The sequence below is a fragment of the Rhopalosiphum maidis genome, chromosome 2 (assembly GCF_003676215.2).
Source record: "Rhopalosiphum maidis isolate BTI-1 chromosome 2, ASM367621v3, whole genome shotgun sequence".
NCBI classification, from domain to species: Eukaryota; Metazoa; Arthropoda; class Insecta; order Hemiptera; family Aphididae; genus Rhopalosiphum; species Rhopalosiphum maidis.
In genome coordinates, this window is record NC_040878.1 from 89645130 (window position 1) to 89671593 (window position 26464).

The 26464-nt window shown below is 26.4% G+C and overlaps 5 protein-coding genes across 10 annotated transcripts; 1 reads left to right on the top strand and 4 right to left on the bottom strand.

The window, feature by feature from the left end:
* Window positions 1–240: 240 nt before the first annotated feature.
* LOC113553038 (uncharacterized protein YJR142W) lies at window positions 241–2515 on the bottom strand. The gene is made up of 7 exons (XM_026956156.1): window positions 2092–2515; window positions 1692–1930; window positions 1443–1506; window positions 1130–1379; window positions 933–1062; window positions 757–856; window positions 241–537 (listed from the first exon to the last, which is right to left on the bottom strand). Exons 1-7 carry the CDS (start codon window positions 2180–2182, stop codon window positions 431–433), a joined length of 981 nt encoding a protein of 326 aa, XP_026811957.1. The 5' UTR covers window positions 2183–2515; the 3' UTR covers window positions 241–430.
* A 4220-nt stretch (window positions 2516–6735) lies between these two features.
* LOC113551797 (survival of motor neuron-related-splicing factor 30) lies at window positions 6736–10736 on the bottom strand. 5 transcript variants are annotated; one of them, XM_026954282.1, is made up of 8 exons: window positions 10293–10682; window positions 8779–8844; window positions 8574–8712; window positions 8448–8500; window positions 8163–8289; window positions 7821–8073; window positions 7628–7754; window positions 6736–7030 (listed from the first exon to the last, which is right to left on the bottom strand). In XM_026954282.1, exons 5-8 carry the CDS (start codon window positions 8245–8247, stop codon window positions 6893–6895), a joined length of 603 nt encoding a protein of 200 aa, XP_026810083.1. In that variant the 5' UTR covers window positions 8248–8289; window positions 8448–8500; window positions 8574–8712; window positions 8779–8844; window positions 10293–10682; the 3' UTR covers window positions 6736–6892. The 5 variants fall into 5 exon arrangements, with proteins under 5 accessions (XP_026810083.1, XP_026810087.1, XP_026810085.1 ...); XM_026954286.1 differs by having other exon boundaries at window positions 8448–8517; XM_026954284.1 differs by having other exon boundaries at window positions 8574–8844.
* Window positions 10737–12800: 2064 nt separating this feature from the next.
* On the bottom strand, window positions 12801–14567 carry LOC113551045 (RNA-binding protein PNO1-like). The gene is made up of 2 exons (XM_026953055.1): window positions 14082–14567; window positions 12801–13163 (listed from the first exon to the last, which is right to left on the bottom strand). The coding sequence occupies exons 1-2, from the start codon at window positions 14421–14423 to the stop codon at window positions 12903–12905; spliced, it is 603 nt and encodes a 200-aa protein (XP_026808856.1). The 5' UTR covers window positions 14424–14567; the 3' UTR covers window positions 12801–12902.
* A 181-nt stretch (window positions 14568–14748) lies between these two features.
* On the top strand, window positions 14749–22760 carry LOC113551044 (zinc finger-containing ubiquitin peptidase 1-like). 2 transcript variants are annotated; one of them, XM_026953053.1, is made up of 7 exons: window positions 14749–15789; window positions 15888–16008; window positions 17171–17461; window positions 20773–21157; window positions 21399–21529; window positions 21596–21807; window positions 22578–22760. In XM_026953053.1, the coding sequence occupies exons 1-7, from the start codon at window positions 15418–15420 to the stop codon at window positions 22611–22613; spliced, it is 1548 nt and encodes a 515-aa protein (XP_026808854.1). In that variant the 5' UTR covers window positions 14749–15417; the 3' UTR covers window positions 22614–22760. The 2 variants fall into 2 exon arrangements, with proteins under 2 accessions (XP_026808854.1, XP_026808855.1); XM_026953054.1 differs by lacking the exons at window positions 14749–15789; window positions 15888–16008; window positions 17171–17461 and adding an exon at window positions 19938–20662.
* Window positions 22642–25286, bottom strand: LOC113551046 (cytochrome c oxidase copper chaperone). The gene is made up of 2 exons (XM_026953056.1): window positions 24968–25286; window positions 22642–23126 (listed from the first exon to the last, which is right to left on the bottom strand). The coding sequence occupies exons 1-2, from the start codon at window positions 25087–25089 to the stop codon at window positions 23042–23044; spliced, it is 207 nt and encodes a 68-aa protein (XP_026808857.1). The 5' UTR covers window positions 25090–25286; the 3' UTR covers window positions 22642–23041.
* Window positions 25287–26464: the final 1178 nt, after the last annotated feature.

Here is a 26464-nt window from a genome sequence, read left to right on the forward strand (position 1 = left end):
TTTAAAAAATATAGATTGACTAGCCAAACCACAAGCTTAGAATGATTGTGAATAATGTATATTTAAAAATTGTCTAATTTTATTAAATAAAACACTAATAAATAGTACAAAAACATTCAAATTTTTAAATTTAGTATGCTTTTTTAAATACATGATTAATAATTAAAAATAATTTTATTTAGTAAAACGTTTTAATATTAATAGAATTAAAATTAAATAATAATAAAATAATAACAAACATTAGGGCGTGATGTACGCATTTAATTTATGTATCACAATAAAAATGGAAGGAACATAATGGGATTTAGCGAATATTTGGCAAAAATAAATAGACTCAAAGTAAAACAAAAAATGAGAAGTAATATTGAAAAATGGAAAGATAAGTTGAAAGAAGACATTACATAAATTAACACAAGACACAACAAACAATTCATTCGGCTTTTGAAAGGCCGTTTTCAGTCAACAAGTTGTCACACTTTTTATAAAGAGACTGGAGTGGTACATGTAATAATTCAACCAATTCTGGAAAACGTGGCTCTGTAAAATTAAAATTAAATATAGTTGATACAATAAATAAAATGTTTTTAGATAATTAGATATAATCAGAGTTGGCCTTAAATATGGATCAGCCTACACAGACCTCATGTTATAAAATATTATACTGTGAGAAATCTCTAAAACAAATTTTATAGGCCTCACTCCATCTTAAGGTTAGATCTGACTGTATATTAAATTACTTTTCTTTATTAAACTTACCATTTTCCGGATTAATAATTCCATGTCTGATCAAAAAATCAATAATCACAGGGCAACTAGTAGTCTTAAAATCTGGAGATAAAATTCTGTTCACAGTTTCCTAAATGATAACTTTTCATGAAAACAAAATAATAACACAATAGACAATAAAATATATACAATATATAAATACTAACACTTGCAGTCACCAATTCAAATTTTTCTACTTCATTGTCTTGATTACGAGGCACAAAATCAGGAGGTAATTCTAAGTCAAAAACAAATTCTGTATCAGGAAACAATCCTCGTTCGCTCTCATAGAAGAAACTGAAACATAAAAAGCATTTACATTTCATAGAAAATGAGTATACATTAAAAAAAATATATATCTTACGACACTGTGCCAGCTGATTGCAAATTTTTCATAAGGTCTGGAGTTAAGGATGCTTCTTCTTCTCCTTCTTTATGAGCAGTGTGTATAACACTGTTTCCAACCGATAAACCTCCAGCAACCATATTATCCCATTTTCCAGGCCATGTCTGCTTAGTCAACGATCTTTGTTGAAGCCAAATGCATAATCCTTTCTGTGGATGGTTCACATAACCATTTATGTCGACACCATAATTACAAATCCCAAACAGACCTACAAATAAAATAGCCAATACAATTATTTGTATAAAAATTGTTTGTTGTCTGGGACATTTACAAGTAGCAGACCGATCCATTTTTAGTAACGGTTGATCAGCAAACATTGTCCGTACTTCATAACACTAAATTGAAACATATATTATTTCATTGGTTATTTTCAATAATCTTACAATATATCTTATTCATAAGAAATAATGAAAATATTAGGAAATACAATATTTGAAGGTTGTTAAAATCATGCTAATACTACATCAACACTAAATAAAACAGAAACTGTTCTATCGATAAAACAAGCATGTGTTAATACCTCATCCCTCCACCCTTTTAGCGTTGTAAACAACTTTTTTTCTTTCATTTCTTTAAGTACAGACTCTATGTTTGCAGAACGTTCGTCGTAATCCCTGAATGCTGGGTTCAACGTGACACTATTGGGGTTGACGATAAACACATTCGGATAGCGGCTTAATTCTATTGTGACGGTAGCCCGGACCAAACCGACTTGAATGCCGTCCACGATGAATGCGCGACATTCTTTTTTCTGTAGTCCTGTGTGTTGAGACAGAGGATGTTTGTTAGTGGGTATGTTTCAAAAAAAAACAAAAAAAAAAACAGTGGGTATGGTTAAAGGTAAACAACACAACATTACACATAAATACATTATTAAAATACAACAGTCACTGGCACAGGGTATAAGGAGGCACACATACCGTTCAGGTAAAAGCTGTTGAACTTGTGCGCTAGTTTTAAGAACTTGGACATTGTACGGCGATGGTGTGCATGTGCGGTAGAGTCGTTCATCACCGAATGAGAAATACGGTTGTGGTATCACCGCCGCCTGGGCCAGTTCAATACGTCATCGTCTGGCGGCGACAGTAATGACGAGACGGATGACGGATCGTCCGCAAACTCGATTGAAGCGATGGCAATATTATTATGACGAAATATCGAAATAGCGGCCGACGGGAGCGACACAGGTCATAAACTGGTCGATTTGTGCGCCAACGACGATAATAAACTCGTTATTATTTATTAATAATTAATATTCTATATTGGAGGAATACACTGCGGACGGGATCCAAGCAAAGTGGAAATAATTTTACATTTATTATTTATATTAATTATTATTAATATCCCGTATTCGCATTTAGAAATCCTATTGTTAAGTGATAAGAAAATTGTACTCCGCTGGATGACGGATGAACTTTAACCAGGTAATCGATTTACCAAAAAGTTCGAAATGGCGCGATACACCGAACTTTCAAAATTTACGCCATTCTTCCGCGCCATACAAAACTTTATAAAATGACCGTTTTTTACTTAAGTAATAGTTTGGCACTTACGGAATATCCAGCTCCTTTTTTTTCTTCTTCGCAAATGCAGTTTTTCAAAATCATAGGTTTGGCATAGGTGCCAGGTATGGAAAATGTCTTCGGACTTTGGAGGCTGAACTTTCTGAAAGTTTCAAAATAATTTAAACAGGTATGTGGTTAAAGAGTAGGGAGACGCAGAAAAGAGACTATTTATGACCACATTTTTAACTGTCTCCTCTTGAATTTTTTTTTGCAATAGATATTGTGATAGGGGAACTCAAAATTGAATAAAAAATGTATGAACAATTTTCTTGAATCTTAGATATATTATTTCGTAAACACGGTTTGGAAAAATACTTTTTTTTTTAAGAAGAATCAGTAATTCCTTTTGGGGCTGAGTCCTGTCTTTTCCTTTAAGGTAGTGGGTAATCAGTAAAAAAGACTAAGGAAAAAAAGACTGTTAGAATTATTTACGAAAACTAAAAAAATGGTTACTTACACACATTTACACGACCCGCATGTAAATTGTTATAATAAAAATGTATTTTACTTTACAGGTATTATACTAAGTTATATTATATTTTATGTATAAAAATATACTAGTTACCTAAAAAGATGAAGAATGATGAAAGATATTATAATATTATTATATTTTTTCACATAACTTTATAGAATAAAAAAACAAAATCTTTCAAAAGAATATATTAACATTTGTTATACCTATTTTAATTGTATTGTATATAGGTACTTTGATATTGTAGTATGTTAATTAAATAGTATCCTACTAAATTACTATAATTTTAATTAAATAACCTAGATTTGAACTCACTATCTCCTATTATAAGTTTTGCTTATTAAAAAGGTCGGGAAATGTTATTTTGTAATTTATATTTTGAAAAGTTATAATGTTATGAATTGTTATTGACAAAAAACTGATTAAATTATTATAAATCTATAAGTACACATTACACAATCTATGCACGTACACACTACACAGAAAACAATTTCAGATTCTCGGGAGGGGGGAATTTAACCCAAAAGTTCGCCCTGTACTCCTGTTTCGTGTCTAAATCTATATTATACATATACTATAACAATTGTTTTATTGATAATAAATAATAATATACCTATATATACATCTGACATCAAAAATAATAAATTAGAGCCGAACAATCAAATTCACTCCATTGAATAAAACATTAAAACAATACTTTATACCTAACAGGTTTTACGGTCAAACTGTCAAACCGTCAACACTAATAAACACTAAAACACCTAATGGTAAAGGCCTTACCATATGGAGCCACCGGATATGATTAATCTAAAACAGGTGTTATTTTTTTTTATAGATTGTATTTGAAACAATTATGACATGCAGAGATTGCAGACATGCAGTACTGCAGTAGGTATACAATATTATTGTTTTTACCTGATAGTAGATATAACATAATTAAATCTAAATAGACGTTTGATCGGCTGAAATATTATGATTAGCAGACTACAGTTGATTTAAATGTAAATTGCATTCCTTTAATCCTTCATGACTATAAACCTAACTTAGCTATATGCACCCATTCAATGGCGTATTTACGTGGAGGGGGGTCCCCCAAAGATTGATGATTTAGGAAATAAGAACGGAAGCTGTATTTCATTTTATGATTTTACTAAATTACATGATACATATAAGTTATAAATATAAAATATTAACTTTTCATCCCTCCCCTCAAAAAAAAAAAAAAAAATCAATTGTAAATACGCTATTATGGGTACCTACCTATCTCGAAAACTTTACATTCATACCATAAAATGTGTTTCATACAACAAAACCTATCAAAATACTTGACTGAATATTTTATTTTCCATTTTTTTAAATTTTAGAACTATTTATCATATATTTTATTAGAAAGAATACAGTTTGATAACAATTTATCATAAACTACAGTACTAAACAAAATACCTAAATAGGTATTATTTATTTTCCTACGTCATATTAATTTTTTTAGGTACCTAACTACATAGATAAAGTGGAAGTACTGAAGCAGACATAAGAATAAAACAGTTTAAATAGAGCAATAAAAAAACTTAACAGAAGTTGTAAAAGTCCTTACTCCTTATTAGTCATCAAATAATAACTACGATTTTATCTTTGTACCTACTAAACACGGACAAACATAACTTTTGTCACGTGTGGGTAGATATATATGAGTCTCTATTACTCTAACATATAGATAGATAGTTTAATTTACGACTCACTACTCACATCAACTGTATAAATGCTAAATTAAGTAAATTTAAGTAATACAAATTGTATTTTTATTCAAATATTATGTTTGAATGTTTAAAAGATTTTAATGGCACTTTTTAAAATGTAATACTTATTATTTTATTAGTCGTAGTTTTTAAGGTCTTTTTAATGTTTCTTACAACATCACAAACTGCATCTTAATCGTTTTAATATCAGATTTAAAGATATGCTGCAAGTTTCAAAACTCAATAGTCGATATTATAAGATTCTACTTATGGCACAACAAGTAGAAAATTATATAAATTCAGCTAAGCCGCATCATTGTTGGCAGCAAGTAGCAATAATATTTTATTATTTAAATCGTAGTTATCCATATTCCATAAGTCATTAATCATGTTCATCATAATTTAGAAATATCTTTTAACTTTGATATCAGTCGAGTAATTAATCTGATTACCCTAGATTTAGAATTTAGATAGCTGATAACTGAAGAGTATTAAAAAAAAAAAAATAAATAAGTGTTAGGTAGGTTTTCAAATATATACTTTTTAATAAGTTCACAATGGGTCTATCCACAACATAAAATATATTGAACAATACTGTAAAAAATGAATAACAATTTATACACGGTGTGTACCTATGTCCTATATCAGATCATATTATCATACTAATAGAGGTCAGAACTCTGAGAGTTAATAGACAAAATATATTTTGATCACAAGAGTACTTCTCAAGTTATGGTTATCAAAATTTGATCAACAAATTTATATTAAGCAGATAAAACCATAAAACATTACATATATATTTATAAACAATTGACAATAATGTCAACATTGAAATATACAGACATATTGTTTAAATTGAAAAAGCATTATTCCAGTCAATATTTAGATCATTAAATATATTCTATATACATATGTTTTAATTGTATTGGTTTTCAATTTTTGTCCAAGAAACAATTGTGATTTTATAACAGAATATTTTTTATATCATACCATTCATATAAGAGAATACAAGACATATAACAACGTTCACAATGCACTCTATCATAATATAAATATCAATATTTCTAGGTGTTAAAATAAATATTGCATTAAACAACAAAATATAAAAAACTCTTGTACCAAAAAATTAATGCTATGATCATACTTTGAAAATGAGTGATGCCTGTTGCATATTAAAACAATAAATTACTCTATATATTATGACAATTGCATTTAATATAAATATTAGATAAAAATTTTCTAAAAAAATTCTTATTACTGGCATTGATTAGATATAATATTATGAAATATTATGTATATTGAAATATTGAATTAATGTTACTGGATATATCATACATAATTATCTTCTATTAATTAATTGCTCAGCTAATGATAAATTAAAACCTTTGTTTTAAGATATGATATAATGTATAGTAAGTACCTGAGTAATATTCAATGTACTCATTTTTTAATTATTACTTTCATTGTTTAAGTCTTTGTGGCTGAACAATTAGCATATAATATTTAGCAAGAGTTTAAATATTCCACATATTATTAAATGTAAAAGGAATTATACAATAACAAATAAATTAAATATCTACTTGAACAATTTAACAATATGTACTGAATTTATAAATATATTCGATTACTTTTGTGTTTAAATATTTGCTTCATTTTTTAAAGAATTACTTTGTTATCTAATTAGTTATCATTATTTCAATTTAAAATAATGGTATCATAATATACATATTATATATTTCTATAAAATGTATATTTTTGTTTTTATGCTAATATTAAAATAAGCAGTAACTTTAATTTAATTACACATAACTTATATTCATGAAAAATATACATTAAAACATTAAATGTGAAAAAAAAGAATACAATTAATAAAGGTAAAATAAGCATGTTGATATGATAGCCTTAATTTTTTTTACAAAATTTAAAATACAATGCATTGATTGCAGTCTTATTTTTTTCTTTTCTCAGCTGTTGGAAATTCTGTCATACCTTTTCCACCCAAGCCACAGGTACCAATACCAACTCGTCCATTAACATTATCTGGAGAGGCAAATATACTTTTTTTTGGTATGCCTTTTTTCACACCCTAAACATATGTGAATATACATTTTTGATTAATTACACAATAAACAAAAATAATATTAAATTATTTTTAAACACCATATTGGTTTTAAAGATAAACATGTCTTGTGAATATTTCCTATATTATTATGTTTTTATTATCATTTGCCAATAATATAACAACTTTATTATTCATACCAATACCTAAAACTCCTACAATTTTTTGTTCATTTAATAAAAATTTAACTTTTAAAATATTTACTTTAATTAATTAAAACCAATTATTGTAAACATTTATTAATAATTAGAAAAAATTATTTATGGCCATAGAAGTGATAGGCAATCATATTTATAGTTTGAAAAACTATATGTCCATATAATCCATGTCTAAGGATGTGACAGCATGCACTGTATATATACAAATATGTATCAATAATATAAATATATTTATAAATTTAATTTGAATTTTTATAGAAAATTGGATTTTTTTAATACTAACTAAACTTAGTAGTTAGTTTATATATAATTTAGTTTAGGTTTCAGTAAATTTATTAAATTAACCATTATAGTAAATAGAAACTTATGGATTTAAAAGGATTTATAAATATTTAGTATATCTTACTTTAGTAGCAAATGCTAGCCATTTATTTTTCTCAACTTCACGTTCTTCTTCTAACTGTTTAAATCTCTGCTGTTTAGCAAGTTTTCTTTTTTTTTGGTATTCTCTATACTTGGCTACAGGTTGTTTTCTATCAACAGGTAACAATAATTTTTCAATTATATAAAAAAAAATAAAGAATTTTAAAATGTTTTACTTGTGTTTCATTTCATTAGGATGAGTTCTAGGCAAATCTTTAATAAAATCTAGCGTTGTTACAGCAGCAGCTTTTTGTCCATCAATTAAAACTGCGACCGCTTCTCCATCAATAGTCTCAATAGTACCTTCATAAAATTTACCATCATCTGCTAGCTGTGCCAAACATCTGTCTCCTGATTTCCATTCACCTTTCGTCTTTGCAACAGATGGTAATATATCAGGTTGATACGATGATTCTTTTTTTGTTTGAACTAAAGAAAATAAAAAAAAAATGTTTACAATTTAATCATTATTCAATATTATTATTAAATTACTTTACATTTTTATTAAAATTACATACCAATTTCTTTTTTTGGTTGAGTTTGCGTTCTTACAAGTTCAGCTGTTAATTCAATAACTTCTTCTAAATCAGTTTTCAATTTCATAAGTTCTGGGTCATCAGGGCTATTTGTCAATGCTGCTTCTACCTATAAGTAGAATAAAATAAAAGCAACACAAATATTACAAACATGTAAAGATTTTCCCAATGTAAACTAATTAGGGCCTAAAACAAAAGTGTAAAGAATTGATACAATATATTATATACTATGGTCAATAGACCATAGCTTTGCCAGACAAACCTTACCGGTGCGTATAAACGATAACATCCGGATGTAGAATGTTCAACATGGCTGAATCCTAAAAATTCCGAAAATCTTTTAAAAATCTTTACTAAAATCTCAACCAGGAGTACTTTTATTTAAATACAGACCATGGTTATTTGTTTTTACAGTAACCAATCAGTTGGTGAATAAATATCAGCTAAAACTGTTCCAACTGCAGTTGCCAGGTGAATTGGGTATAATGCAGGTAAAGCAAATCTGAAGACTTTTATGAACAGCAAATTTTCTCTACAATTTTATAAACCGGGAGAAATTATAAAATATTTTAATTAGTTGTTTGCCTAATTGTAATACCTTGATACTTTGGATGATGCCGATGTAAGATACAGATGGTGCTAATAATGTTTCCAAATGCTGCATCTATTTATTATTAAAAAAAAATATTTATAGTGAAGGATTTTCACTATAAACTGTTACCTATTTTCTAATACTGCAATAATTATACATTTTTTTTTTTTAATTGAACTCAAATGCGTGAGGCTATATTTTATCTAAAAAATGAGCAAATAATTACTTACATTTTTTTATTAAGAACTTATATGAGATAAAATAGAATTAGGGTATATATATAAAAAAAAAAATGGAATGAAACTAAAAATTAAACAAAAGAATTTTACATGTAGATTAAGATAATTAAGACAATACCTACATTTGAAGTACCTATATAATAGGTATTTCAATAATGATAGCATTATCTTTACATATTATAATTAAAGCAAATACTAAATTTTTTAAGTTAGCCATAAATATACATAGATAATGCAAATTACACTAATTTGTTATATTTAAAAAATGTTGATTTTCAACTTATAATTAACTATATAATTTAAATGGGGTTTAACATCATATCAGTTTAACATAATGGCAATTAATTGAGCCTTAATCAAAACATTTAATTTTTGAATAAATAAATTAAAATTTAATATATACATATATACATATTTTATTAATATAAATTGCTCTATTAGATCAAGATGAGAAAACATGTCAAAGTACATACCTATATTTATGTTTCATAAAATATTAATTTTCAAAAACTATGGTTAATTTTAACAATCATTCTAAATTAGTTAATTTTAATATATTAAAACACTTATACTTTGTATTTTATTTAATGTATTTGTTAATGTTTTAGAAAATTTAAAAAAATAAATAGATACACAATTTTTGTACATAAAAAATATGTAATTTTGTCAGGTAACTTAATCATAATATTACTATTAGTGATTTTGAGTTTAATATATATTATATTTACTGTTATTTTAATATATTTTTTTTTTACAAATATTATGTTGTACACTAAAATGCAATTATTTGATTGAGGTGGGTATCACTTGCAAAAAGCATTTTAAATTTTAAAAGATATGTTAAGTTGCTTGTTGATATTTTTAATATATATGTAAATACTATGCAACATTTAAGCTGGGTTCATAGTTACGTTGTTTATCGTGTCATGTCTAAAAGTAGAGCTCGGCCAAATTCTGGAAATCTCTCGGTAGATCAAGGTTAGTGAATAAAACCATGATTACAACGATCAATCAGAATACTATAAAAAGAACTTGACACAATAGACAACATAGATGTGAACTCGGTTTAAAATCAAATGGATTTTGATACTAACATATGGATAACAGTATAACATCAATCATCAATGTGAAACAAGTACACAACATCCAGATGGTTTTTTTATAAATGTCTGACAAAATATACATGTTACATATATTGAATAACAATATCGTTCATTTATTATTTCATATAATCTGTAACCATATTATAACAGCATTATGCAAATAATAAAAAATAGTTACCTGCTGCAATTGCAATTTGTAATTGATCAGCTCGTCCGCCATTGATAGTAGTCGTGTAGTTTTGAACGTGAAAATTGGTTTGCGAACAATTTATTATACAAACAACGATTTTGTCGCTGCCAAAACCGTACGATTTGGTAGTTATCTTTTAAGATTATTAATAAATTATATATAAATCTGTGCGTATGTTTAGCAATACAAACCGTGACCTAGGAGACCGATCTATCACCACTTGCCAGTATTAAAATAAAATTATTATTATTATTATTTATTGTCGTAAGATGTTATTCGTGATTAAACGTTTTCTGATTACGATTTATGACTTAAAAGTACTGAGTAGTAAGTAGTCACTGGTTACTGGTTTGTGCTGTTGTAGAACTTTAATTTAATTATGAATATTAAATCATAATAATAATAGTAGGGGAAGCGCAGAACATCAACTATAAAAAAAAATATACAAATTACAAACTTACAACCAGATGGCAGGACATGTCAATAACATTCCATTCCCGTCGACCACGTTCGAAAATAAATAGGAATGCTCTCTAGTCTCTTACTAGCAAACCAATATTCACTATCATTATGCATTTGTCCAACATGACGTCACGATACCACCAAACATCTTATCAATATAAAATCCAAAAATTTTAAGTGTACCGAAATGTATACAACGATACAACTTTGACTTTATAATAGTAATAGAATATTTTACCTACTTAGCATACACATTTATTGTGGGGAGGGGGGGGCAAATGGGATACTTGCTTCTCTGTATGGAAAGTAAATATTAATTTGTTAGTTGTTACCATAACTAATAAGTAATTAACTATATAAAATGATATTCTACCTAATGATTTAGACATCATAAAATATTTTTAACTATTATGCATTAAGATGAAATGAGTGAAACGAAGAAATGTGCAGTTCTTATTTATCAATACTGAATAATACATTATATTGTATTTTTTCTTTTTTAGTATAGGAAAAATATATAATTATTACAATTTATTTTAATTAACTACAATATATCAATATTATCAATACAAATATTCATTACCTATATAAAATGGCATTTAATTAAAATATAGAATAACATTACACCTTTATTCGGCCTTAAAATGTTACCTATGGACGTAGTATAACAATTTTATTAAATCACAGTCTTACTACTTACTATCACGGCTTTAGATACTAGTATCTATAGTCGTGATCACTACACAGTGGTCACTGGCCACATATAGTATGTGAAAGGTAAATGAATGGTTCCTACGTTGCTAATTTCTTTTCTTCTCGCTACTAATGGAGTTATTAAATATTTTAACACAAATTATATTATATTGTTAATTAATCATTACAATTTCTTAGAAGATTGCTAGCTAATTACTCATTACAGTATATTATTAAAAAAAATAAATGACAATATTTTAATGATAATTCAGTATTAAAAGTTTTACATTATTTATTAGTCTGTTGCAGTTCCCATACTGAATATACCTTTTTAATTTGGAATTCAAATAACATTTCTCAAAATCAGAACCCGAATACTGTTCAAAATAATTGTTAAAATATTTTTTAAAATAATTATCTGATAAATAAAATATTGAAAAAATTCCTCATTTAGGCTGTTCAGAGTATACTAATATACTGTTATGAGGTTATTTTAAAACTATTTCATTTAATAAAAGATAATATGCTAAATTTTTTAATTGATTTGTTTAGTATTTCTAGAACAAAAACCTAGGTTTTAAAAGTATTAATTTTAAATATTTTTCATTATTATAACTATTTTATTTTTAATATCACGATAATTGACTGAGCATGAGTAGATAAAAGATTAATAGATCACTAAACTTTCAATATTATAATTTGTAATAAATAATAATGAATATTAAATAACAAGTAATATAATAATTGAATAAACAAAAACCTATCAGTTACAATTATTCATTTTTTTTTCTATTATCTAGTGTTGTTACAACACAATTTTACAATATGTCTATAGGCTATATGTGAATAAAATATACATTTCTTCACTAAAGATGGCTTATTTAACAACAAAAATATATCTTATACCATTATATTATACTCAAAATCCTTTATCTTATTTAAATTGTATTATATTAAAATAATGGATAATTCAGCTTTATAAAAATGTAATTAAATTGTTTTTATGATTACATATAAATGATATTTACTTATTTTTTCTAAATTTACCATAATATTATCAATGACTAATTAATATTTGAAAATATTATATCATATAATATTTTTAATAAATAAATACTTATTTTAAACCTACTTTTTTTAAATTTTAAAATAGTTGTTTTTTTTTTATATAGATTTCAAAAATAAAAATAAAATAACTCACATTACTCAAAGGTTATCAGTTTATCATAATTAAACATTTTGTGAATTGTGTAATTTACTATGTACTTAATAAAATTACACAATTACCATATTAGGTAAAATTACTTGTGACTTCGCTATCTTCCATTAAGATAATATAAATTATTTGTCACCAAAATTATTTATTGTACATAAACTTGTATACATTTTAATTATTTATAAATAGAAAATAACATTTTTATTTTAATATTAAAATATACAAATTTATAAAACTTTACTCTTGGAGAGTTGTTGTAGTTGTCCATAAACTTTAGAAGGCGGAGATCCAAGAATTAGATTACAAATGGCTCTCATAGCTACTTGTATATTTTGAAATGATCCTAATATATGAATTTTTGTGTCGGCCAATACTATTCTGGTTTTTGTGACATTTTCAATGGTAAACTTTGTTCGTCCTCCTTTTCCAGCCAATCTACCAATTGCACGAGATAAATGGTCTCCTTTTAATGTTTTAACATCTTTAACCTAAATAAAAATATAAGCAATATTAAAATTTTCTATAGTTAAGTAAATATTTATATTTTTTTTTGGGAGGGAGGGATACATTACAAAATATAGAGGTACTTATATGAATATCAAATTTATATCCAGTGGTTGGGATGTTACTGTTTGTAACATGAAAACACTACAGCTAATTCCCCAAAAAATGTTATTCGTTATTTTGTGTTAAAACTTTAAATTTTTAACACAACATTATTGAAATACAGACCAATACTAAGTTGCTTCTTTTTTTTATTTTTCTTAAATAATTCATTTATTTAGTGTTTATATATTATTTGTTTATACTCATCACTTATTTTCTAGTATTTTCAGAACTTTTATATCATATAATATATTTTGTAAAAATCTATAAAGTATTGAAAATTAGCAGTTATTACAGATATCTGGTCAATGAATGAGATGTGACTAATGAAGTGAGTAAAAAAAAAGTTGTGTATATAATATTAATACAGTTACAGTATTTGTTTATAAATATTAAAGGCTATTGTATTTTGTATATACTTATTAATGAAACAGAAAAATCTTTTAATATAATAGCTGTTGTTTGAGATATAACATAATGATTTAAGTAGCAACAAATGATAATTTTAGCTATGTAAATTATAAATTTTTTGTTAGAACAATGGAAAATCAATCTGATTATTCTGAACCTTAATGTAGCCTCCTAAATTAATAATAATCTACATTGAGGAAAACAAAAATCAATTATCAAAAACATATATTATTTCATTGTTGTAGATACTCTTGCTAAATGAAAGTCATGATACAATGATGAATGACAAAAAAAAAAATGATAATGAGATTATAAGTAACCTCCATCGGTCTATAACTGATGCCATATAAGTATACACTATTAATTTATTATAATTTAGAGATACATACTTCAAAAGATTCGACAAATAAATTGTCCAGTCTTATTAATGCCAGTGCATCTTCCACTTCAAACCCGTAGACAAACGCCTTGACAAAGTCTGCGGCTTTCTGCAAGTGTTGTGAGCCGATCTCATCATCTGGAACGGGATTTCTGATTTCAACATTTCTGGATTTGACATTGAATCTGATATCCAATCGGAGGTGTTCGACGACAGGCGTGTAAATTTTTAACCAGTGTTCTTTGAGCGGTGTAAGCCTATGCGACGGCACGGGGACCTTGCGCACCTCTCGGTTGTCTGAAGTGGACTTGGTGGACTGGATTTTTCTCAATGGTCTGTTATGTGTTGACATGGTGTACTGAAATTTGAGGGTTCGAAGTATAAAAAATGTATAGTTAATATTTACCTAACATGCAGAAAAAGCATAGATTAGGTATGAAAAATAAAACCCTCACACACGTGCACGGCGTGCAGGCAAGAAATGATAAGCGATATTTATTTTTATTATTTAACAAATAATAATATTATTGAATTCTAGTGATAACGTTGATAAATGATTCAGTGTAATGGCTTGAAGTGGGAGTGGGGGATACTTTTGCCTGGGAGGAAAAAAATCATGTGACGATATCAAGAACAGCAGCTGGTAAGTAAGTGTTACCATGGTCGTTTTGGGTCTTTTTTTTCCGATGGTCTACTCGCGTAAAGCGTAAATCCGTCCCCTGTGGTGGTCGCAAAAACCATCGATCACGTCGTTCATCTCAGTAAAAGGGCGAACAAACTAACGAAGACATCGGCTTTGCTGATCCGTCCGCGGTCCGCCGTCAAACACGGTCGTCGGAATATAGTAGAATCGAACCGTATTTATCCTGCCGTGACGACCTTGTTCAGCTGGTGCAGCTGGCCCGTTCTTCGTAGCGTTGGCCAACCTTCGTCGCCCCGTACCTTTGTTATCTGCTTCTGGGATATTGATAATCGAATTGTCGTAATTCGTATAATAATAATAATAATAATATTATATGATTATGCTCGATGTGATATTATTATATACACACATCGTATTGCATTATACATTATTATTATTATACACGCATCACACACACGAACTACGAAGAGCATAAAGGAGGAATCTAAAATTAATTTTTCTGGCTTGTTTTAATTCATTATTTTTTCTCCATTCTTATTTCGTTGTTTCTTTTAACTCTCTGACGACGGCGACGACGAAAACAACGATTAACATCGACTACAGCGACGAATAGTGGATACTCCTTTTTCGCTCTGACTGTTCGCCGCCCCGTCTTCTGTTTAATCGCAATTTTGTTTTCCAAACGCATTGCGTCCGCAGAAAAATGTCACTAAGATCGAAGACTGTGTGCGAGATATGCGGCGAATCGTTTTTGACCGAAAACAAACTGTCCAACCATATAACGGAACGACACGTCCACTCGTCTACGAGTCCGTCGCCAAGCGTCGGTTCATCGTCCAAGCGCCGAAAACTGGACGCCGACTCCGATGTCAGGTGTCCGCTCTGCGACTACGTAGACCTAGACACTGACCGTCTGCAGCAACATGTTAATCGCATGCATTTTGACCCCGGCAGTCCCCGACGTCCGGGTACCGTAGACTTCCCTTGTCCGATATGCCCGCTGGCGTTTGATCACTGTGATAATCTCGAAACTCACATAAACGAAGAACACCACGATATTGTTAGCCCTCAAACGGTAATATAAAGACACCACAGTATCTTGTCACTACTGTACCCCTTTAATATTTTTATTATCGTTATAATTATGTTGTATGTTTTTTTCTGTATGTATAGGACTGTGATAGTCAGAGGATACCATTGTTGGAAAGTATCAATGAAGGTTGTGTGATATGCGGAATGAAAAATTTTGATAGCTTAAGAGATTTGGACGCACACATTGAGCAACATTACCGAGGTATTGCCTGTTGGTTATTGTATATTAGTATATTATTATTATTATTATTATACTCTGTGCTGTAGAAGAGAGTATATGACAATATATGCCATATATCTTCTAGTTATGGTCATATACTCTATGTCGTAGTGAAATAATATAAAATTATATACTTACCAAAATATCTAATGAAGATTGTTTATAACTTTTATAGTATATTCTCTGTTTTTTTTTATGGCTACAGCACTGATTATTCTCTATTCTTTTACTGCACATTATGTACTATATTTCTATAATATGATGTCAAATTATTTATTCTCTTTAATTTAAATAATTACTATAGTACACTTATATTGTTGTTTCTTTCTATCATTTATAAACAATATGATCATAAGGACTAAATAGGATTATCTGCAAGATCTGAGTCTAGACTAATCAAAAAATCCATACAGATTAAAATATAATTGTTTTTGATGAACTAAATTTTTAAGAAATTTATATTACTAAATATATTACAATTATTTAGATTGATGTTTTTTGATCAGGTATTATATTTCAGCACAATTTTCCAAAATTAAATTAACAATTTCTTGTAATTACTTTTGAGTTTTTACCAGTTACAATTTTTATTTATTTATTTTTGGGAATTTAATGTACCTTATAAAAGAACCAAAATACGTATATATTTATGTTTTTGGAAAAATAAGTATAAAAAAAATATGAAATATTTAATAGTGTTTGTTCAACATTAATTTTGAAAAATTGTGAATAAAAAAAAATTCTGAAAAGATATAAAAAAAATAGATAAACGAGAATAACTTGTTACTAGAGTAATTGATTGTTTTACTGATACGGTAATATAAAAAATTGTTTATATATTTTATATTATTTACTATGACATTTATACTACATTCAAAAATTATGATTTAAAAATATTAGCTTTATTAATTACTAACAATATTCGATAGTTAAATTTCTTCTATAAATTAAACACAATTTTTGTGTTCTTTGTTATACAATCTTTCCCATCTTACTATCTTATTAATAGTAAAATTCAAGATCTAATCATACAGTTTTTTAAATTCAACTTTTAAAAATTAGAAATTCTGGTCATAGTAATACCATTTTTTTTATACAATATATTGTTTATAAAAAATGTATCAATACATTTTTTTGTCTTAAGGTTCAACACCACCTACCCAAGACCATTTACCCAATCATGATCAACTATTGGCAAAACAATTGGAAAAACAAGAACGTGAACGTATGAAACAAAAAGAACAAGAAGATTTTCAAAAATTACAATCTGCTTATGGCATGGACAACAAAGGCAATTATAATCAACAAACTATGACTAACCTACAAGAAGCTGTATCCAGTGGCCAATTAACTGTTTATGATTATTACGATAAAATATATGAAATAAAAATGGCTGAAAGTAAAGGACTTGATACTGGTGAATCAGCTACTAGAGGTTAGTTTAGTTGTTAATTTCTTTAAATCTGTCCATTCATAAAATTATTACTTAATTAATTAAATTCCCCTAACACTTCAGTAGTATCTAGATGGCATGGTTTATTGCGCCTAAAACTATGGCATACTGATTTCTCTAATGTTTTTTTTTATTATTGTTTATTCACCAAATTCATTGTGATATACAGGTATAACCTAACCTATTATATAAATGTAATAGAATTTTCAGTGACAAATTATGTATATATGAAATGTATGTCATGGGTATGAGATAATATAGACAATTAACGTGTGAACAATTTTACATTTTTAGCATCATATACTTTAAATTTGTATTTTGTAAGAATCACATGTAACAAAATTTTTTTTTTTCTTTTTAGTAAAAAAAAATATTAAAAATCAATCTTAAAGTACAAATTATTTGTACCTAATTAGTATAATATAGTCCTATGTAATAAGGCATGTAGTTAATACATTTTTTAGCATCTAACTTGGCTTTGGGATGGGCATGAAATCCAAATATCTTAATTAAACAGATATCCAAATCCGGATTTGAATCAAATTCTTATCCAGATTTTCTTAATTTATGGATTTGCTTTTTATATAACTTTTTTCCAAAAAATTCGGTTTTTTAAATTGTATATGCCCACCACTACTTGGCTTACTTAAGTTATAATGATCCAAACTCAATCTTATATAATATATATAATTTAGTTTCAAGTTAGCAATTTACGTATCTTTTATAATAAAGTAAGCGGTCCCCACGATGTTGTCGATTCAAACACGAAAAAAAAAAGTTTAATTAAATGTAACTATTATTAGATAATTAATGAGTGGTATTTAACTCTTAAAAAACTTCAGTCAGCATTGTTTCCTCAACACTAGTAACTTGAACTCTGATGTTTATAATTTAGCATGTATTTTAAAAACATCAGAATTATACCAAAATATGAATTTAATTTGATTTATGAAGATTAGATTTTAAATTTAATGCACATTTGAGCATATATTTATAAATAGTGATTATTTCTAGGTTTAGTAGTATATTTTTAATTTTCATATTAGAAATAATTTAAAAAGTTCCATTTTATTATTATTTTTAACATATACAAAAACAATTTTACAACGTAAAATCAATTTTTTGAATTTTTATTCTAACCTTGCAATTCAGCGCGTTTTATTTAATTGTGTGCATGACGAGTGAATGCTATTTAATTACACAACACATTTTCATATTGTTATATATAATATGTTTCATGTAATTTAGCAAAACAATCCATAAATTGTAAATAAGATAAATTAAGATTATTGTAGCCAATGTCCCAAGTCACCAAAGCAGTCATAGACGGCTCCAGGGAGAGCCTACACCCCCTCCCCCTCAGGCCTATATTTCTAAAAAAATTGTATATTGTTGAATAAAAAATTATAAGCTAAAAACATTGACTATCATAGACACGTATAAGTATGTAGGTATGACAGTATGTACGTGCTGTCTATATTATGTATATATTATGAAAAACCTATAATTATAAGAAAAATTAAAACTAAGGCCCCCCCTAACCAAGTCTCTGGAGCCGCCCTTGAAAGCAGTATTATAGTAAAATTAATCATGTTTAATAATTAAAAATGCATAATATTTTGATATTTTTAAGTGCATATTTCAATGAAATTATAACCATTACATCCGATTGATATCCGAACTCTACCGATAACTATCATTTTTTGATATATTTAAGAGATTTAAAGTAAATAAAATTATTGTTTGCAGTTTTTTTTAGCAAATACAATATGTATTATATTCATTGTAACATTTTTGATAATTTTTTCTTTGATTTATATTCATACAATACAACTTTTCATATAAATCTATATTTTTTATATAATTTATCTTCAAAAGTATGATAAAATAGTTGTTATTGAGTAAAAGAGTTGAAAAATGTATTACAAGATATCTCATAAATTTTTTCTATTAAAACTTCAAAATATGCATACATTTATACCCTAAAAAAAAATCACTAAATGTCTAGGGTGAAACATAAATTAGCCAATTAAAATAATTTTCCTGAGTTAAATGGTTTTCAAAGTCAGCTACCACAGTCTAATAATAATTTTTTAAAGTAAAGTGAGTGATAAATAAACTTATAAAGAAAAACAATTATATTCAGTTTTTATTATTCAAGTACTTATTGTTAATGATTTTCAATATTTTCATAAATGGAAAAAAATGTTGTATTGTAATTTGTGATTTATTTCTATCATTTCTGTAAAAGATAAAACAAGTATGGTACATTATGAATTGGTTATGTTGCATTATAATTTCATTGACAACTATATATGATAATTTTATCTTATCAGTTGTCAACCATTTTTTTTTATTGTGCATTTAAAACAAATTAATATTAAATTGAGATAAAGCATTATTTTTTTATTTCTTTAGTAATATCAAAATATGATTTATAAAATATTCTATTTATTGTTTTAAATAATGTTTATTACTTTAAAATTTTGATTTCGTAGTTTTTCTTATATGTTTTGTTAAATGTGAAAATTAAAGTATTCTACAAAATGGCTTTGGAGGAAGTTATAATTGTGTTAACAAATGTATATACTCATCAAGCTGAATGTCAAACAAAAAATGACCCCTTAAGTAAATGTGATGGCAAAAACAATAATATTTTGCTTCCATGCGAGTTTTGTGAGATTCCTATAGATTTTAATAATCTTATGTGTCATCAAATCATGTGCAGAAAAAAATTGAAGAAAATTAAAAACTCAGCTTCTTATACTGCTGAAAAAACTAAATTAAATTTAAATCCAAAAAATATGATGCTGTCAAATGTTAATGAAACATTTTCTTTTCAAGATCAATTTAATCAAAACCTTTCAAATGTATCAAAAACAAAAAATTCTGTCCAAAAGAGTAGCTGTAATTTAGATTTGAATTTACCCAGTACTAGTCAAAACTGTGTAGTTCCTACTTTGGTATTAAGAAAACTAAAAGTAACTGATAATCACTCATGTAATAGTTTGTTATCTTTAAACCCAAGTATTTTACCAGTAAAATGCAATTCTAATACTAATTCTACGTATGTTGCCAATGTAAAAAATAAAATAGGTATTAAATATAATGATAAGTGTCCATTTATAAGTTTGTATGGCAGAAATGTTCAAAATGATTCTACCTGCATAAATATATCTTACAGTGAGCATAACTTACCATGTATAATGTGCAGATTATATTATATTGACAAATTTTAAATAATAATTTTATACTTGGTGTTATTTATGTACATTTTATTTAAATATTTTTAGACTTGATTGAGTACATTCGTCACTTCAGTGCTTCATCACCTAATGTAATAGAATTACATTTGGCTTCTCCAACCGATCATTATAGATCAACTTATGGCGACAAAGGTTGGGGATGTGGATATAGGAATATGCAAATGTTAATGTCCAGTATGCTTTTACAAATGGATTATAATGAACATATATCAAGAGTGTGGGAAGTTGAGAAAGGACCTTTACCTCGGGCATGGATGCCATCTATATCAAGATTACAGCAACATTTAGAAAAATCCTGGAGCATGGGTATTGATGAACCTGGTAGAGAACAATTAGGTGGTACTGTGTATAACACAAAAAAATGGATCGGAGCTACTGAAGTTGTAACTATGCTAACAGCTTTGAAAATTAAGTAAGTTTAATTTTGAAATATGAAAAAAAAATATCATTGAATGCATTTTAACTCATCAATATAAATTTTGTAGATTTAACTTTATATTTGTGTTAAAAAATGATAGGAGATTTGATTCTTTTAAAATCCTCGACATTTTTACAATACATTTCTAATCAGTCTTTACATACGTTGAATGAAAAAAATATTTAATTATATAATGTATTAACTAAATTTTAATTGAATATATTCCATTGTTTAGGACATTATTAATTGACTTTCGAAAACCAACTGGTTCGAAAAATACTCATCCAGAAATGTTTCACTGGTTGTATGAACATTTTAGCAATAGAAAAAAACAATTTATTCCTCCGGTTTATATACAACATGAAGGTAATTATGTATTTTTTTTTTTTAGGTAAAAGCTAATAAATTAATGTTATTATTGTATTTTTTTAGGTCATAGTCGAACTGTAGTCGGTGTTGAAAAACTATCTGATGGTACAATTCTGCTGTTAGTATTAGATCCAAGTGGTCATTATGATAAATTAAGAACAGAAGCTGGAATGACAACTATGTCACATATAAGAAAATCTATGTACACATTCAAGGCAAAAGAGTATCAACTAGTCACAGTCAGTGGCATAATCACAAGTGATTCAGAATTTGAAGTAAGTAAAATTTACTCACAATTTAATTCTGGTTTTAAAAAATTCTGGATTATTTGTCTAGTGTATTGCCGACTTGTTTACTAAGTTAGTTATTATTCTAAGCCTAGGTAACTAGACAATGAAAATAATATTATTTTCTTTTTAACAATTTCATGATATTAGTATCTATATAACCGAGTCATTAAACAGCCTAATTTTTTTTTAACCTAGACATAATCAAATATTTTACTTTCATAACACAATTTTCTTGAATAATTTGCATATGTTTGTAAATTAATTTATTATTAAACAAGTCAGTGATTCTTATTTTTAGAGCTATAACCCTTGGTAGTTCTGAACCCTTCTGATTATTTAAGTTAACTGTTACATAAATGATAAAAAAAACCTATATATGTACATAGAAAAATATTTTTATGTGTCATAAAAAAACTTCAATTTTTAATTTGGTTTTTACTTTAAAAATATTTGTGGTTACTGAACTTACTTACCAATTATTGAATATCTAAATTGATTTCTGGTGATAAATAATTGACAATAACATATAATTCATATTTTAGAAGTATCTAAGTAAGTGTTAAGTTAAAAACAGACAGTTGTATTGAATTTTGTAAAGAAGTTATAATAATTACCATTGTTAATACATTTCTCACATAATTAATTTTATAACTTCCCCCCTTAAACATTACATTTCAGTAGTTTGGAAATACTTTAAAATACCAATGCGCTAGTTTCATTAAAATGATTTTTAATAATGTTTTTAATTGTTCCAGAGTGGCAAAACAATTAAATCTACTCGTGGTTCATAACAATTATTAAGAAATTGAAATCGTTTTTGCAGAGCTTAAAAATGTTGTTTGTATTTTAATTTTCCTTTTTATACATTCTAAAATCCTGTAAAATATAATTATAGACCAAACGCAAACTATAAGGTTTAACACTTTTAGAATGTCTTAATATCTACATTACAAGTTACTTTATTTAATGTTTATGATATAATTACTTAAAATCCATCATTACAGGTAGTGATTTTAATAAAATACTATACTTTATAGAATATAATTATATTTTTTTTTTTAATTTAATTTATTTATTGTCAAAACTAGAACTCATAAAATAAATAGAGTTTGGTTTTTAAATTAATACACATTTAATAGACTAGACAAAATTAATGTATCTACAGTGTAAATTTGTACAAAAAAAAACATTTACAACAGATTTTAGGAATGCTTACTATTCAAATATTAAAACCCATTTTTCTCATGCATTCCTTATGTGCTTCAATTAGGTGTCGACAATTTTCTTCTCCATTTTCCATAATACTGTAAAAATCAAATAAATAAATAAATAATAAATAATGTTTTATGAATCTGGATTTTTTTTTGTAATTAATTATTAGAAATAATGTCAATAATTTGAGTTTCCATAAAGTATACATATTAATATATATATATACACATATATTTATGCGTGTGTGTGCAAGGATAGTTTTAGAAATAACAGATTTAAGATATATTTTTTACTTGTATAATAATGATACTTGAATACTGTCAAAATTAAAATATTATTAGATTTTTGTTGATTTAGTTTTGTCTTTTTTTTTTTTATATATATTATATATTATATTATAAATAGTAATGATCTATAATAAATGTTATTATATTGATAAATCATGAAGTATACAAAATATTATATTAGAGTACATCTTTGACATGAAATTGTATGAATTGTACAAAATATTAAACATCCAAATAACTAGCATTATATTTACAATATGATATACTGTATTCATAATACCTAATCAAATTTTAAAAATACAGATAAATTATAACATTTTGGTCTTATCTATGTTTATTTTTATAAACAGATGAGATAAATTCAAATAATATATCTATTTCATAAATTTTCCCTATTGCAAAAATGATTTTAAACTTGAACGCAAATAAATATATATTTTATTTAGTAAAACTAAACAGAAAATGCTTTTAATTTATATAATCATTGTAAATATGTCATGCACAAATATAATAGAACGTACTTATTATCATAGTAACTAGTAACCAAATGATTTATTCCACAAGGAGATTTCTATTCTTAATGAAATTCATTATAATGAGATTTAATTGTACTTAATATTTTATTAATTTGAAGTTTTTCTAATAAGCAACTTGATTTAATAATCTTAAAATATATGAGGTTTTCCCAACAAATTCTCGGATACATTCAGATATTAGATAAGTTTTTAAAATAAATTAATTAATTGTAATTGATTTTAAAAATCACCTTAATTATTGTTGATGAAAAGAGGTATACTATCATAAAGTACTTGTATTTATGTCAGAATGCTTTAATCTGGGGCCCCACTTATCTATTTGAACCCCACAAATACATTTAAAGCATATCAGATATTTTTTTAAATAATTTATTACAAATGCAAACCTCAAAATTTGAAAAAAATAATAATTGGCTTGCTACATAAAAAACAATGAATACCCCAGATTTATATAATTATGTTAAAATGGTTTTAAATTCACAGATGACAGAAACTTTTATTTTTACTGGTAAGTTAAGTTACCATTAGTAATAAAGTTAGTATCCGTGCATTTTAGATTTTTAACACCATTATATAAACATAGGTACCGCAAAATAGTAAAATTACAACTTGATCAAGACTTCTCAAAATTGTAAAATAAATAGTTAAGTTGAATTATTATTTTTTATATACTATATATGAACATGTTATAATTCATAATATAATTGAATCAAAACAAAAATATTGGTATTTTTGAGTTTATATACAAATTAAGGGAAACTGCTTTGATTATAGTTGTACAACATTTAATAATTTAAAATATAGGTACTTTTAAATGTGTAAAGAATGTGTTATGTGGAGAAAAATTGCTTTAAGTTTATGAAAATATTACTGGCACGTCTATTTCTTTTTAACTTTTTTAACTGATCGCCACATTTTAGCAGGTAACCCAAAAAAGGTTTAGTGTCTGATTTATAATAAAAATAGGAAAACTGATAAACATTTAATTACTGTTAATTCGTATTACAGAAAATAATTAATTTTACAAATCCGTAGATAATATTATATAAGGTCTGCTTATATACAAAATGAAATTAAAATATAGCTGCAGAATTGATGAAATAATATTACCAAGCATCTCTGGTTCTTTTCGTTTCCGGACAAGCACAACAAGCTTTTAATTTTTTTGGTTCTTCGGCGGGCTTATTCTCCGACGATGGTGCAATGGATTTATCACTGACCAAGGGCATCATTTTAAATGTTAAAAAATACTGGGATGGATTCAAAATTCAATAAATTATTGCGTAAGTTGACGCAAACGAAAACGTTATATGGTTATATGCGGTGAAAATGTAATGACTCAACCAGTCAATCACTAAGTATGAATACTCTGAACAGTCTGAACTCGAGCTGAAAAGTGAGTTTAAAATGTTGATTTTGAAGTTGACAATCAGTTTTTTATTTAATCATGGTTGTAGATTACCGCAGGTTATGAAATATATTTTAAGGTTATATTTGTGAAGAAGTTTGGGCACACTGAAATAGAGCATTAGAGCAGCTGATGCTGATACCACAGAATAACCTAATAATCAAGGTGGGATTCACCTTGTCTAATGTTTTTAAAGTTAAAAGAAATTTAAAATATCTTGTCTAATGTCTATCATATTTTTACACTAATGTCTAATCGTGTCACAAAACTAATGTCGGTTTACATAATAAATTTAATCATTAAATGTTTATATACGGCGATTCTTTCATGGAGATACTCATTGCTTCAAAATCTATTAATGGTTTTGCAAAAAAGTTTTTACATAATTTCCAGTCGAATTAAAATATCAAATTTCTTTTAAAAGTATATAGTTATTAATATTTTTTTCAAGTTTTCTTTTTTTTTGAATGACAATATACATTTTTAATCAAAAAAGTTTTTGGAGTATTTCGATACATAAAACCCAATTAGGACAAGTAGTTTATAAGTATTTAAAGTTTATATGTTGAGTGGAGTGGTGAAATGTAGGTATATCCTACAAAATTTTGGTATACTACTTGTCCGAACTTTGATTGCTATGTATTAAAATAATCTGAAAAAATTCTGCTTCAAAATATGGAATCAAAAAAAATATATGATAAATGATATATACATAATATATGTATAAAATAATACTTAAAAACATATTTATACGTGTATTATTGTTTTATTTGCATAAAAAGCATTCATTAATATATAATATCTATTCCTTGAGTTGTGTGCGACATCATATATAATAATAATGGCGAGGGAAAAAATTATCATTTTTTTGTAAATACATACTTTTATACGACAACGTAACGTACACAATTTAAAATAATTGATGGGAAAAACAAACTAAATAGTTTAATATGACACTTAGTTTATATCAGTGGTCTTCAACCTTTTTGGACTCGCGACCCACTTTTTTAGGCCTACATTTTTCGCGACCAACGTAAGCTTTATAAAAAGCTAAAATTGCTTAATGCTTTGCAGTAGTACTATTAAAACTAAATAAATAAAAATTACATTTTAGTAGGTATTTTCATTTATTAATTTTTTAAGTTTAATAATTAAAAAATTATTTTTTGTCATGTATAATTTTATAAATTTAATTTTTA